Here is a 15,009-nt window from a genome sequence, read left to right on the forward strand (position 1 = left end):
TCTGATTTGAGGAGCCACATTTTGCTTAAATTCAGAACTATGGCAAGTCAATTATTAACGGCAAAGAAAACTCCTAATACAAAGGACAGTTTTGGAAAAGGAGTAGAGAAGAGGAAATGGAAGCAAAAGGGGAATATGAGATAATATTTTGGGTCTTCACCAAATAACAGCCGTCTAAGAGCATCGCATCCCTCACAACCCAAGGCTTTTACTCATGTTTCCCTCTTCTTATTTTTCCTTCCTTCTATCTTCCTCTTCTATTCCTCTTCATCCTCCTTCTCTTCTACCCTTTTATTGCATCTCTGTCAGGATGTGGGATGGAATATTTCCCTTTGTCTCTTGTCAAGGAATTCCTGCTAAAGCCCTAAAGATGCTGCAGAGACAGACTGGCAATACCACTGCCTTCTCAAGAGAGCTGGCAAAGAGGCTGGCCCTCATCCCAGATTGTTTAGAGGGAGTTGAACAAGCTGAGCTGCCCTAATCCAGTTATCTCTTTGCGTTCTCAATACATAGAGACTATATATATGCAGAAGGTTTTATAATACAGTGACCTAGCAGGGGATGTTGGTAAGGCCAACTATCTAATTATTGACAAAGATAATTACTCATGGTTCCAAAAGGAGAGAATGCCATCTCCTCTTTACGAATCCAACTTTCTAATCCACTCTGTGTCTATGTGACCGGGCAGAGAATTGTCCAGAGACCCCAGGATGGGGTCCGAAGCACACACAGTAATTACTGCCATTCAGTTGTTTGGAGTGGTTATGAGGCATGAGTTTTCCCCTGGGCCAGCTAGCAGACAGCTGAGCTTAAGCCAGTTCATTTTCTCTAGGAGGATGCTTGCAGGGTGAGGGACACGGGAACAGAAGCCGTGGAGGACACTGCCGGGGGGCGGGGGGGGGGGGGGGCAGAGCCGTGGGTGCCAGAACATTTCCCCTGGTGAGAAAAGAACAGTGCAGTGGGGTGTCCCCATCTTGGGAATGTCCTGGAAAATCACAAGGGGGCCCCATAAGTGAGACACTTGTCACAAAGAGGGAGTTTCAGATCAGTCCCTCTTGGCCGTGGGAAGGCAACCATAGCACCCCGTAAGTCAGCTCTGTCAGAACTTTCCATCCCTCCTCATCCTCTGTCCTATTCCAGCATAGCCAGAGGAGTGAACAAGCCCTGCAGAAATGGACATATCTGCTTTCCCGAGGCCTCAACTAGGAAGCGAAACATTGAATAGGTTGAACCTGAGATGGAGCTGCAACTTGCTGGCCTGGGCTTGTTAACCCCAAAGTGACGAGGAATGTGTGTGAGGTACTGCTGAGGAGATGGGATCCTTGGCTGAAGATAGCTCCTGGAAGAGGATGAAGCCAATTCGTGTTTGTATCTGCCGTGGGCTGAATCTTTGTGTCCACCTGAAATTTCACGTGTCGAAATCCTAACCTCCCCTCGGTGGTGATAATATTCATAGGTGGGGCCTTTGGGAGGTGATCACATTATAAGGGTGGAGCCTCCTGAGTGAGGTTAGTGCTCTTATGTAAAAGAGACTTCTGCCACACGAGGGTACAACAAGCAGTACATTGACTGGCACAGGGCCTCCTTCGCCTGACCATGTCATGGAAATCAATATCTATTGTTTAGAAGTCTGGTATTTTGTTATAACTGCCCAGGACTAAGAAGCATTCTCACAATTTTTAGACAGTTCAGTAAACCTGTTGCTATTTGAGTCCATCGCAGTTTTATAGCACTTATACTGTGTGTCCTAAGGCTGTGAAAGTTGGCGCACACACGTGGCTGGCTTTGGTCAAGAATCCTGAGAATTCAGTCTTCTTAGTAGCATGGCCGGCGTAATTAGTAATTATCTCACTCTTTGATTCTAATAACTTGACCCATCATAATTTGCTGTGACTCTAAAGTCAGCTGTTCACGGTCCTTTTTGTAATGCTAGCGTCTGCTGTTTGTGACAAGTTTTAAAAGGAACTTCTCAATGGTAGGGATGAATTTTCCTTTGATTTTCTATTAAATGAAGATAAGGAACTTAGACAAGTTTGCTTTTTAAGATTTTTGACATCTCTACGGAGTCTTTATTTTTTTAAGAGGAGATGCGTTACACCCAAGCATGCATTAAAAAGCTATAAAACTAAAAGAATCTTTCTATGGGATGGAGCGTTAAGAAACAGACGGGATGGACGTGGGCTTAGCAGTTGCTGTCGTAGATGATTCGGCACTTGAGAAGCTTGAGATAATTGTCAATCTTATGTGAATCCCTGCGTAGGCAGTGGAGCAGGTTATAAAAAGCAAAAAGGCGAGTGTCTTCATCAGCCATCTGCAGGGAGGGAAGTCCGGACCACACAGAGTAGACCTCATTCTCCTTGATTCCAGGATGGACCTGAGCACCCATGAGAGAAGGGCTGATTAGTAGTGTTAACAGTATTTGCTTCTCTTTGTTGCTTCTCATTGACAACCTGAGATTTGGGGAAGGCACATTAATGTAAAACTCTAGACATGGATTTTTGAGCCAGTGTGTATCAGAAATCTATTAGTAATCCAAAAGCTAGAAGCAGAACTCAAGTATAACGCTTTGTTATGCGTGTGATCACAGATGAGGTATGGTTGTATGGGAGTAAAAAGATGGAGCAGGAGAAAGCTGCTGTTTGAATATGTATGTGGATGTGATTAAGGAACAGAGTTGCATCACTTGAGGAACTGAGTGAAATAGTTCCTCAGTCTTGTCTCTGATGTGCACTTTTTATTGCATTTCTTCCAACAGGCCATCATCACTACATGTATCTTTTTCCCACTCAGAACTCATTCTCTTCTCCATATAGTATGTGTATTAAAGAGCTTAGAAATGACAGGGGGAGTTCCATTCGTGGCTCAGTGGTGAACGAACCCAACTAGATTCCATGAGGATGCAGGTTCGATCCCTGGCCTCACTCAGTGGGTTAAGGATCCGGCATTGCTGTGAGCTGTGGTGGAGGTCACAGACACAGCTCAGATCCTGCGTTGCTGTCTCTGTGGCATAGGCCAGCAGCTACAGCTCCAATTTGACCTCTAGCCTGAAAACTTCCATATGTCATGGGTTGCGCCCCCCCCCCAAAAAAAAGATGGAGCTTGTGTTAAGTGGTTGAAGGGGAAGCTCATCTAGTCATGACTGTGACTAAGAAGATCTGCTGAAATTCAGGAGGACTTTTACAGTCCACCCAGCACAGGTAACCCCTCTGAGGACTACATGCATTCTTTTGATGTCTCTGGGGTGGAAGGTACTGTGGAAAGTGCCTGTAAAAGGGGGGGGGGTGTGCTGGCAGTGGTGAGGGACAGGTGGTAGGGTGGGGAGCATGGCTGTGAGAACAAGAGGACCCTGAGCAGCATGAGGGGGAACACCATGCATCTTCATGCTTTGTTAGCCTCCGTGGGCTGGGAATCTCCAGAGACCAAGAGTCCAGGTAACGAGCGCAGCAGCAGGGGATGTCCCCTGGTTTGGAGAGTTTCTAGCTACAGACCTGGGGTAACTGTGGACCCTGATCTGACAAACTAACTTTCTTCCACAGTGTAAAAATATTTTTTAAACCTGAGATTCCTTATTGGAATTTAAGAGTGTGTATGTGTGTGTGTGTGTGTTGCCTTGCTTTATATATATAATTTTTAAATTTTTGGTTCATTAGCCTTAAGCCAAAATTTACTGTGCAAAGGGCAATGATAGGAAGAAGAATAAATAAGTAAGCAGTATTAAAAAAAAAGAGTGCAAAATGAAGTATAATGGGACAAATAAGTGAGCTCAGAAAATAGGTGCCCACAGGAATGAAGAAAATAACTCGACAATCTAGGTGTTTATTTCATATATCCCAGGGTTAAAATGTGCTTTATTTGTGTTAGATATATTCTCCTCCCCTGAAAATAACAAAAGTAGTACAGGATACCATGTACCTTGTACACATTAAGAGAAAGAGAAGATCACACCTGTTATTGTGCCTGTAATCACATATTTTTTCTTGAGATGATACTTTGTTTCTGAGAACTTCAGGAAGCTGCTTAGATGTTACCTCACTCATGTTGAGATCCTCTCATGTAAATGGAGATTTACATTGCAAATATTAACTCAATCTAAATATGAGAAATTATTTGGGGAGAGTAAATGCAGTGATGTGAGTTTTGATTTTGGAGTCTTCCCCCCCCCCCACCAAACAAACTGTAGAATGGGAGAACTTTCTGTCAACTGCAAAATAAAAAACATTCCAGAAAAGAGGCATCCTCATCTTTTGTGACCCACTGAAATCTAGGGCTTGTGGGACAGCATTTATGCTATTGCCTCATCTTTTCATTCTCCTTCCTTCCCTGAGAAGTATCTCCAGTGGAGCAGGGAAGACTGAGGGGAAATACCATCCAATCTTTCTTTTGACTTTCTCTTTTCTCCCTTCCGACTCTCATCCTTTGGTTTGAGCAGGACGGGGAAGGAACACAAGCAGAATTTCCGTAGCAGATGTCCTGGGATACTTTGAGGAAGACATTTATGGTGCTGATTCTATTCTCTCATTCTCTTTCCCTGGAAAATATTTCAACCACCTGTGCCCAGGAGTAGGCAAGCTTTCGCTGGATGTGTGTGGAGTGTAGGGAAATCTGTGACTGACCAAAATCACAGTAGAATTCTACAGTTCACTTACGATAGAATCCATCACTATGAATGGTCTAGGCTCTTGCTTTATTTAGTAGCAGTGTAGGAGATAGAATGCCTGGGTCTTGTTCTGACAAAGAGAGATACTTCAAAACTCATTTCATATCACAGAGGTCACCTCTTTCGTTAGTGAGAAAAGCAAGGAAGCCCCGGGAGGCTGCTTACCTGGCCGACTATCTTCTCCATGCCTTCTAGAAGCCGTTTGTTTTGTTCCTCGATCTCTATGGCTCTTGAGAGGATAGCATCTGGGGCTTCCTGCATACCCCTCACTTCCGTGACCAGGTGATACAGCGGGTCATTCCAGGAGCGCAGCACTCTCAGTATCAAGTTCAGGAGGACTTCATGCTAATCGACCATGAGAAACAAACTCATTAAGATAAGTATCGTGATATGGGTTTAGTTACATGGGATTTTGCTCAGAGAGGCTGAGCTAAAATATCCCTCTGTTATCCCTGTGTCTATGCAGCAGTTTTCAAACATGGTAAAAGTTGTAAAAGCATAAAATGTCATCTCTGAGCTTATGCATTGCTAGCATTTAAAAAAACTGACTTATTTAAATAACTAATTCTTCTCATAATTTCTAATTTATAAACATAGAGAATTCTTTTTTTCTCTCTGAAGTTCAACTATCCTATCATTCAGTGACCTGTTTTATATTTGACCACTTTGCTTGGCCACGGAGAGAAACATAAGTATTTTGTAGAACTCGGTATGTGCCTGGTGTATCTGACTCGGGAAGGAGAGATTCCACCCAATGTCGAGGACAAAGGGCTCACGTCATTTTCACCTATAGACTTATTCGTATTAATGAATTAGATCATTCATCAAGGTATTTGTTTTTTGACTGGTGATTTTGTTTTATGGTATTTGAACAAAGAGATAGTGAAGCAGACTTGGCATTTGTAGACATGATTTCCTCAGTCTGTGTAGACACCAGCCTCTCATATGCTGTCCGAGCAACCTATTCTGTTGACATTTATCGGAGAAGAAAATGGCCCAGTGCTGGCTTTAGTAACATCAGCAATGGAATTCACAATGGAGGCTTTTGCTCACTGGCAAAGCGTAAACAGAGGTTTACTACTAGCAGGATGGGGCATGGACTGCTAAAGGGTTAGGCATCTCTGATTTAAAACTCTTGTTTTCTTGGTGTCTGTGAACTAGTCTAGTGGTACAGGAAATGAAGAGTAGGGAAGAACAGAATAGACATGGCTATGGAAACACGACGAGGATGTGAAATTAAGGAGCTGTAAAGAAATGCACCTCAAGGAGTTCCTGTCGTGGCGCAGTGGTTAACGAATCCCACTAGGGACCATGAGGTTGAGAGTTCGATCCCTGGCCTTGCTCAGTGGGTTAAGGATCTGGCGTTGCCGTGAGCTGTGGTGTAGGTCGCAGACGCGGCTCGGATCCCGCGTTGCTGTGGCTCTGGTGTAGGCTGGAGGCTACAGCTCCGATTCGACCCCTAACCTGGGAACCTGCATGTGCTGTGGGAGTGGCCCTAGAAAAGGCAAAAAAAGAAAAGCACCTCAAAAGCTTTTGCACAGGGAATTCCCATTGTGGCCCAGCAGGTTACAGACCTGACTAGTATCCATGAGGACGTGGGTTTGATCCCTGGCCTTGCTCAGTGGTTTAAGGGTCTGGTGTTACCACGAGCTGTGGTGTAGGTCGCAGACGCGGCTCGGATTCCACATTGGTGTGGCTGTAGAATAGGCCCTGAAGCTGCAGCTCCGATTCGACCCCTAACCTGGGAACTTCCATATGCCTCAGGTTTGGCCCTAGAAAGCAAACAAACAAACAAGCAAAAAAACCAACCAAACGAAAAAAACCTTTTGCATAGCAGAGGAAACTAAAAAAAAATATATATATATATATATATATATATGAAAGGACAACCCACAGAATGGGAGAAAAACTTTGCTATTGATGCACCAGACAAGGGCCTAATCTCCAAAATATATAAACAACTCATACAACTGAACAACAAAAAAACAACCCCATTGAAAAATGGGCAGAAGATATAAATAGACATGTCTTCAAAGAAGACATAAGGATGGCCAATAGGGGCATGAAAAAAATGCTCAACATCACTAATTATTAGAGAAATGCAAATCAAACTACAATGAGGTACCACCTCACACCAGTCAGAATGACTGTCATTAACAAGTTGACAACAAATGCTGGAGAGGGTATGGAGCAAAGGGTACCCTCCCTCACTGTTGGTGGGAATGTAAGTTGTACAACCACTATGAAAATCAGTATGGAGTTACCTCAGAAAACTAAATATAGAATTACCATATGTTCCAGCAATCCCACTCCTGGGCATATATCTGGACAAAACTATAACTTAAAAAAATACAACAAAAAATAAATAATTAATTAATTTTAAAAAGGGAGTTCCTGTTGTGGTGCAGAGTAAGTGAATCCGACTAGGAATCATGAGGTTTCAGGTTTGATCCCTGGACTTGCTCAGTGGGTTAAGGATCCGGCATTGCTGTGAGCATTGTAGACGTGGCTCAAATATGGCGTTGCTGTGGCTCTGGTGTAGGCCGGCAGCAACAGCTCTGATTAACTGTTGACCCCTACCCTGGGAACTTCCATATTCTGTGAGTGCAGCCCTAAAAGGACAAAAGACCAAAAAAAAAAAAATGTACCCACATGTTCACAGTGGCATTATTCACAGTAACCAAGACATGAAAACATCTAAATGTCCATTGACAGATGAATGAATTCAGAGATGTGAGATATATACACACATACGTACACACAATGGAATACTACCCAGCCCTAAAAAAGACAAACTAATGCCATTTGTAGCAACATGGATGGAACTAGACATTCTCATACTAAGTGAAGTAAACTAGAAAGAAAAAGACAAATACCATGATTATATGTGGAATCTAAAATATGGCACAGATGATCCTATCTATGAAACAGAAACAGATCATGGCCAAGGAGAACAGACTTGTGGTTGCCTGGGTGAGGGGAGAGGGAGTAGGATGGATGGGGAGTTTGGGGTTTGGGGTTTGGGGATGCAAACTGTTACATTTGAAATGGATGGGCAATGGGGCCCTCCTGTACAGCGCAGGAAACTGTGTGTGCTTGGGCCACTTTGCTGTACAACAGAAATTGAAGAAACATTGTAAATTAGCTATAATTTTAAAAAATGAAGACTGTGTAGTGGGTGGCTGTGCAGTTGGCTGGGGACATTGTAGCTTAACAATTAAGAGTGAGTGTTCTGAATTGGTTGAAGCCACTACTGGTTATACTGGTGCAAATTCCATAGCTTGACTGAGCCTTGGTATCTTATCTCAGTAAGTATAAGAACAGAGCCTGTACTGCAGGATTTTTTCGTGAGGATTAAATATAGTAATGCACTTAAAGTGGTTTGTAAAATGTGTGGTAATATAGTAGCTCTCAATAAAATTTACACTTATTTACATTTAAATTTACTTTTTTAAAACCCCTCTTCCTCCTTTCTTTATTGTATCATCATCATCGTTAATAAGCTTAGTAGACAGAATGCTGGTAGCATTAACAAAGTTGTAGAGAAAGAACAGATTGTATTTAAGGGGGAGTATATGCGAAAATATTTGTTTTAAATCATGTTAAGACTGGAATTAGGGCAGAAAATCAGAAGGGAGAGATTATGATGATAAAAAATTGGAGCTGGGATAAACGATCAGGGCTTGATTTACAGACTTTGTTATCAACAGAGCCGAGGCGACAATTGCAGCCATGGGGAAAAAAAACATAATATTTTATAAGACCTCATTTGGCGAGAGACTTGTAATTAAGAATAAGAGGTGACAGAGGAGTCCGTGAAGAATGAAGTAGGTGTCGGGGAGGTAGAAATAGAATGAAGGAGCATCTTGAAAGTCAGAAGTGAGGGTTCGAATGGTGGCGCAGCATGTTGTGTTAACTGCATCTGTATAGGAATCACTAGTAATATGGGATAAATAACTCTGGAATGGTCCTTCTGACATATCCATGAATTTCGCAAATCCTACATTTTACACATGGCCGTCCAACCCAGTTCATGCCTTCATACAGTATCATATATGCAATCCTGGGTCTAATGCATTGGTTAAAATGTCTGCATGGACAGTTTATAGATGTGTTACTTATTTTGCTGCTACAGATCTTTAGTCAACACTTGATTTTACTCATAGTTCATCAACTATGTAATGTAATTTCTCTTTGATTGCATGTACTCTTCCACCTATCTTTGCGTGTACTGTTCCCGTGACCTCAAATAATCTTCAACCTGGTAACACCAGTGTGCCCTCTCAGTTGTTTGTAGGGGGGGAAGTCAGAGGGAAAAAAAGACTCACATGGATCTGTTGGGCTTGCTCTTTGTCTTCAGGCGTAGAGAGGGAGGAGGTGTGGCAGCTGTTGATGGCCTTGGTAATGAACCCTCTGCCCTGGGCATACCTTTTATCCTGGAAGTGATCAAGCAAATTCAGTTAGTTAGAGTTGTCTCGTCATTGGATAAGTGAACCCGTTACTAGAATATTAACACATATTAATACATTTTTTTTTTTAGCTGAGAGCCACATAAAAATTGAAGGTCATTCTTTTTATTATCTATTCTTTCTATTATCTCTATAAACAGTTTTTTCAGAAGTTCCTGTCATGGTGCAGCGGAAACGAATCTGACTAGGAACCATGAAGCTGTGGGTTTGATCTCTGGCCTTGCTCAGTGGGTTAAGGATCTGGCTGTGGTGTAGGTCACAGATGTGGCTTGGATCCTGCGGTGCTGTGGCTGTGGAGTAGGCCCACAGCTGTAGCCCCCATTAGACTCCTAGCCTGGGAACTTCCATATGCCATGGGTGTGGCCTTAAATAGACAAAAGACCAAAAGAAAAAAGAAAAAAAATTTTTTTCACTGAACTTTTCTAAATTTCAACCTTTTTCCTTCTTGTCTCTTCCCTTGTTTAATTTCACGCTTCCCACAAGTTATTATTTTGATAGCAAACATTGAAAGTACCCCAAATAGTAAATATTAGATGTTTTAAGTATCTCTTTAAAATATTTGAACTAAATATGGTGCATATATACTTATATTTAACCACTTAATTTCTTGTCTACTGTGGATCAGAACCAATAGGAGTTATAAAATTATAACTTTTCTTTTGAGTAACCTCTGAATTCACCCACCTAATGTTCATCAGAGATGCAGAATACAGTTTTGTTGATTGTGAAAAACTGGTAACTCAGAAAAACAGCATAAAATTCTGGGAAATTCTAAGCCCTGAACTCAGAAGAAGAAGAAGAAGAAGAAAAAAAAAAAACTAGCTAACACATTAATAGAGAAAAAAACCAATCTTTAGCAAAAGATGTGAAATTTAAGGAGATTACTGGAAGATTTGGGAAAAAGATGGTCAGTCAGAAGTGGAGGATAAAAGAAAAATTAGTGCATAAAAAGAGCTACTTGAATTTAATACAAACATTGAGCAGCATTTTTTTTAAATCCACTGTCTGGTCCTTGATCTAAAAGAGTTAACAAACAACTTTCTAAGTACCTTCATTAGAACGAAAATATTTGTTTCTAATTCTAAACTAGCTCTTCTATTGTAGTTCTAAACCTACCCACTGCAAATCTTAGAATCATCATTTGCAGCATTTAAAATACTATTGTTGGAGTTCCCATCATGGCTCAGCAGTTAGTGAACCGACGAGCATTTGAGCATCCATGAGGATGTGAATTCGATCCCTGGCCTCACTCAGTGGGTTAAGGATCTGGCGTTGCTGTGAGCTGTGGTGGAGGTTGCAGATGCTGCTGGGCTCCCGTGTTGCTGTTGCTTAGGCATAGGCTGGCAGCTACAGTTCTGGTTGGATCCCTAGCTTGGGAACCTCCATAGGCTGCAGGTGCAGCCCTAAAAAGACAAAAAATAAAAAAAATAATAATAAAAAAACCCCGCTATTGTTATGTTTGTTTTCCTGACATGGATTCAACTTCAGTTAATGTGGTCAGTCCACCCGTTCACTGCAATGCCTTATCTGCATTCTACCATGTGTTATGTGAACAAAGCCTAAGAAGGCACACACGGACAAAAAATCAACATGCTTCCTTTTCCTCAGCCCCACCTAAAACTACGTTATGGACTGAATGTTTGTGTCTCCCCACAATTCGTATATTGAGGCCCCAGTCCCCGATGTACTGTGTTTAGAGATAAGGCCTATATGAAGGTAGTTAAGGTTAGAGGAGCTTGTAGGGTGGAGCCCTGACCCAATAGGATTACTGTCTTTGTAAGGAGAAACACTCCGAGAGTTTTTTCTCTATCTCTGTGTCTCTGTCTATCTCTCCCCCACCCTAAATGGGAGGCCACATGGAGAGCACAAGTTGGGAAGAAGACAGCCCTCACCAGAGCCTAACGATGCTGGCACCCTGATTAGGGACTTCCAGCCCCAGAACTCGGAGGAAGTAAACTTCTGGCATTTAATCCACCCAGTCTGTGACTTTCTATTATGGCAGCCCAAGCTGACTAGGATAGGTGCTTAACATTTATTCTGGAGGCTTAAAAAATAAAATGAGGAGTTCCCGTTCTGGCTCTGGGGTAATGAACCTGACTAGTAGAGGATGCAGGTTTGATACCTGGCCTTGCTCGATGGGTTAAGGACGTGGCATTGCTGTGAGCTGCGGTATAGTTCTAATTCACAGCTTGGATCCCATGTTTTTGTGGCTGTGGCGTAGGCCGGCAGCTGCAGCTCTGATTTGACTCCTAGCCTGGAAAATTCCACATGCCACGGGTGTAGCCCTAACCCCCCCCCCCAAAAAAAAAGAATTAAATGAAATTTAAAAAGTGATTATGCTCTTCAAGAATCTTTAACATTTCATGAAACTGACCCTTCCACTTCTACATCTTATGAGCTGATTTCTTTTTGTTTGTTTGTTTTAAACCTAGAAAGTATATTATTTGACGTTTGGCTGATGCACCTTTCTTGTTTCAAGAGTTGTAGAGCCCAGTGGCTTTGGCAAAGGTTCTTCCTGGAAAGATGCAAGAAGTACGGTACTCACAAATTCGTTGAACATTTCCGAGGAGAGGTTATGGATGTAGTGGGACAGGATGACTGCACGGTCGAACAGGTCTCGAAGGGACACCTGGCAGTTGACAGCCCCGCTGGGGCAGATGGGCAGGGAGGCCACGCTCTTGCACAAGAACAGATTTGACACCAGCAGCAGTAGGAGCAGGAGTGACCCTGCTTAAATGCAAACATGAGCCGCTCTGAGATGATCTATTCAACTGAGGTTATCAGAAGCCATCCTGTCCACAGAAGCCCTATCTCTGCCAAGTGCCCTTCAGCGTGATTCGGTGCTGTAATAGCTGGGGTGGGGACCGATCAACACCTTCCACTGTACAAATTCAGATATGTAATTCTATTTGCACAGATATATAGTTTGGAAAGTAGGTTACTCCCTGCATTTTTGTATCGCTCCCAGAAGTGCTTCTATGCTTTGCGAACATTTGGAGCTTAAATTAATTTTGAGCCAGAGTGTTTAGGTCATTCTCTTAAGATAGTTGAATGTCTTAGGACTTTCTGCAGATTCTCAGCAGCCAAGCTCTCTAGGAGTCTGTAATTTTTTAACTCTGTGTTGACTAATGCTTACATTTTAGACACTGAAATGGCAAGAGCAGCAGCACTGATGGGGTTGTCTGGTTAACCCCATTGTGCCTGCTAAGAATAAACACGATTGACTGATCATTAATATTGAGTACTGAGAGAATTCTAAGTTAAAAAGGATACTGTTGCCTAGATCTGCTAACTCACCTTTAGTAACCCCATGCATTTCCTTGATACTTAGCCAAAAGCTTTAAGATTTCTTTTTAAAGCTTCTGTTTCACAATAACCCTGTGAAATAGCCTTGACCTTCATTATTACCATTGAATTATGTTAATGAAACAAGAAGGCTTAGAGAAGGTAAGTGATTTCTTTTCCCCAAGTCCCATTTTTAGCAGATGGAGGCGGCTGGATGCCAATACTGTCATTGTTTTCACTTTCCCATGTCACATCACACATGCGTGTGGGCTGTCAGTCTGCATATGTGGAATAGGGACCACACCAGGAGCTGGGATTACACAGTGCTTGCAGAGATCACTGACTACTGGCAAATAAAAATACTTTGCCTTTGATTGTGTGATAACAGTGAGCCTAGAAAGTTGACTTTATCCACTTGTTCTTCTCTATACATAAAACACTTTTCAGTCTTTGACAATCATCAGAGATTATTTAGTCACTCATTTACTGTCTCAGCAGATGGACAGATGTGAACCACTGTATATCAATAATTTACACTTTCAAAAGAAAAGAAACCATGTCATAAAATCACTTTTTAACTTCAGACTACTCCAAAAGAATGTTTAATGTAAAAATGTGTTCATCAGAAAACTAATTTCCAATGGAGTCATCAATAAATGTAATTGGAAGTGTCCAGGATAAAGCAAAGCAAGTGCTAAGGATTTATGGTGAAAAAATGCGTAACTGCAAATACCTGAAAATATCTAAAAAGACTGTTTAGTATAGAATGTATGTAACCAAACAACCTTTTAGCTGCAAAATAAGAAATACTGGTGTTATAAGATGATTTATGTAAGATACTTTTAAATTTTCAAAAACATTATGTTTCCAAAGAATGTATTTTCAGTACATTATAGTCACATAATGTAGCTGCTTATAGATGTTTTATCTACAAGTACAAATAAAAAGTGCTTTGCAGATAGAGAAATTGGAATATTAGTTCTAGGAAAGTCATAACTGGATAGATATTCTTTAACCCTGACTACATTTATCTGTATCTTTATCATCTGAAGGCTTTTCACAGTCTAAGATGAGATAAAATATATAAATGTTTTTATTGTTTCATAAAATAAATTTTATGGTTGTTACTAATTTCTTTTTCTTGCAAATGTCAACCAAGAAAGTAAAGGCAATTAGTTATTACTAGCCTGTGTTTCCTTTTAAAATGTTATTTGGCTTAAATCCAATCGACAAAGTATTGCAGAAGACATTTCTGCTATCATTGTCTATATCGTGGCTTCAGAGTTAAAAGTTTCATCAGGCTGACTCATCTTGGCCAAACTACGGAAGAGGCCTGGGAACTAGACAATGTCAGTTTCTACCTTCTGTGGTTGCAATAGATAGGACTCAGAGACACTTTTGGTCTTATTCCAGTCTGTGGTGTCTCCACTTTGGCATTATTGGCAATTTGAGCTGGATAATTCCTTGTCCTGGGGGCCGTCCTGTGCATTGTGGTATGTTTAGCAGCATCTCTGACCTCCACTCACGAGATACCAGGAGTGCCTCTCCCCCAAATGAAGACAACCCCAAACATCTCTAGACATTAGCCAAATGTCTCTGGAAGGTATTCCCCCATTTGAGAGCTGTGTACTGTTCTGTTGTGCCCTCATACAAGTGATTTCTTGAGCAGTGATTAGATACCTCTTCTAAACTCTGTAGTCCTGAAACCTCTGGCTAGAACATTAGCTAAAATGTCCAATGGATACCCCCACAGGAGTGTTGAGAAAGCCAACAACTCCATGAGCTGCTGTACATACCTTTCTGTGACGACCCTCTGTTGTCCATGGCGGTGATGATTTCGAGAAACACACTTCGCCAGGGGTGATCTGGTAGTCCCACAAGCTTTCTCTTCCCCAGATATTGGCTTTATAAGCCTTTGACATCTTCATGAATATATTTAATCAGGCATTCCCTTCCCTTTTGCCAGTCATCTATTTCCGTCATTGAGATTACCCCCATAATTTCAAACATCAAATGGTATTCTATTTCTTATTCATATTCAGGAAGACATACTGGCCAGAAATGAACATCTAGGAAGGATTTTGATTAATTAGACCAAAAGGAAATGAGAGAGATAATGAAAGTGAGATCTGGAGACTAGTTTGGGTTAGAGGACCTGTAAAATTACAGAAGTCATTTACTTTAAAATTTGCCTTTATTTCTCTGCAGTTTCTTGAATATAGCATTATCTTTCACTTAGGTGTCTCATGTATTATCAAAGAGTATTCTTTTTTTTATTCAAAATTGCTGGGTGAAGTCAAGATTTCAAAACTTACACACTAAATACCAAGAAATATAGAATAAGGATGAGTAAGTAAGATTTTCAGTTCCTGTTATACTCTCAATACATTTCCTTTTTTTTTTTTTCATTTTACACATTCTGTTTTGTCCTTTTAAAAATTGTATCTCTGTATTGTAAAACGTGGGAGTTCCCATTGTGGCTCAGCGGTAATGAACCCAACTAGTATCCATGAGGACATGGGTTTGATCTCTGGCCTCGCTTAGTGGGTTAAGGACCCAGGGTTGTTGTGAGCTGAGTTGTAGGCCACAGACAAGGCT

At 41.5% G+C, this 15,009-nt stretch overlaps 1 protein-coding gene across 2 annotated transcripts; it reads right to left on the reverse strand.

Moving 5' to 3' along the window:
- Positions 1-2,037: 2,037 nt before the first annotated feature.
- PRL (prolactin) lies at positions 2,038-14,284 on the reverse strand. 2 transcript variants are annotated; one of them, XM_047797847.1, is made up of 5 exons: positions 14,208-14,284; positions 11,672-11,853; positions 8,986-9,093; positions 4,823-5,002; positions 2,038-2,374 (listed from the first exon to the last, which is right to left on the reverse strand). In XM_047797847.1, exons 1-5 carry the CDS (start codon positions 14,233-14,235, stop codon positions 2,183-2,185), a joined length of 690 nt encoding a protein of 229 aa, XP_047653803.1. In that variant the 5' UTR covers positions 14,236-14,284; the 3' UTR covers positions 2,038-2,182. The 2 variants fall into 2 exon arrangements, with proteins under 2 accessions (XP_047653803.1, XP_047653802.1); XM_047797846.1 differs by having other exon boundaries at positions 2,183-2,374; positions 11,672-11,856; positions 14,208-14,235.
- Between the last annotated feature and the right edge of the window lie 725 nt (positions 14,285-15,009).

This window comes from Phacochoerus africanus, chromosome 9 (genome assembly GCF_016906955.1).
Source record: "Phacochoerus africanus isolate WHEZ1 chromosome 9, ROS_Pafr_v1, whole genome shotgun sequence".
NCBI lineage: Eukaryota > Metazoa > Chordata > Mammalia > Artiodactyla > Suidae > Phacochoerus > Phacochoerus africanus.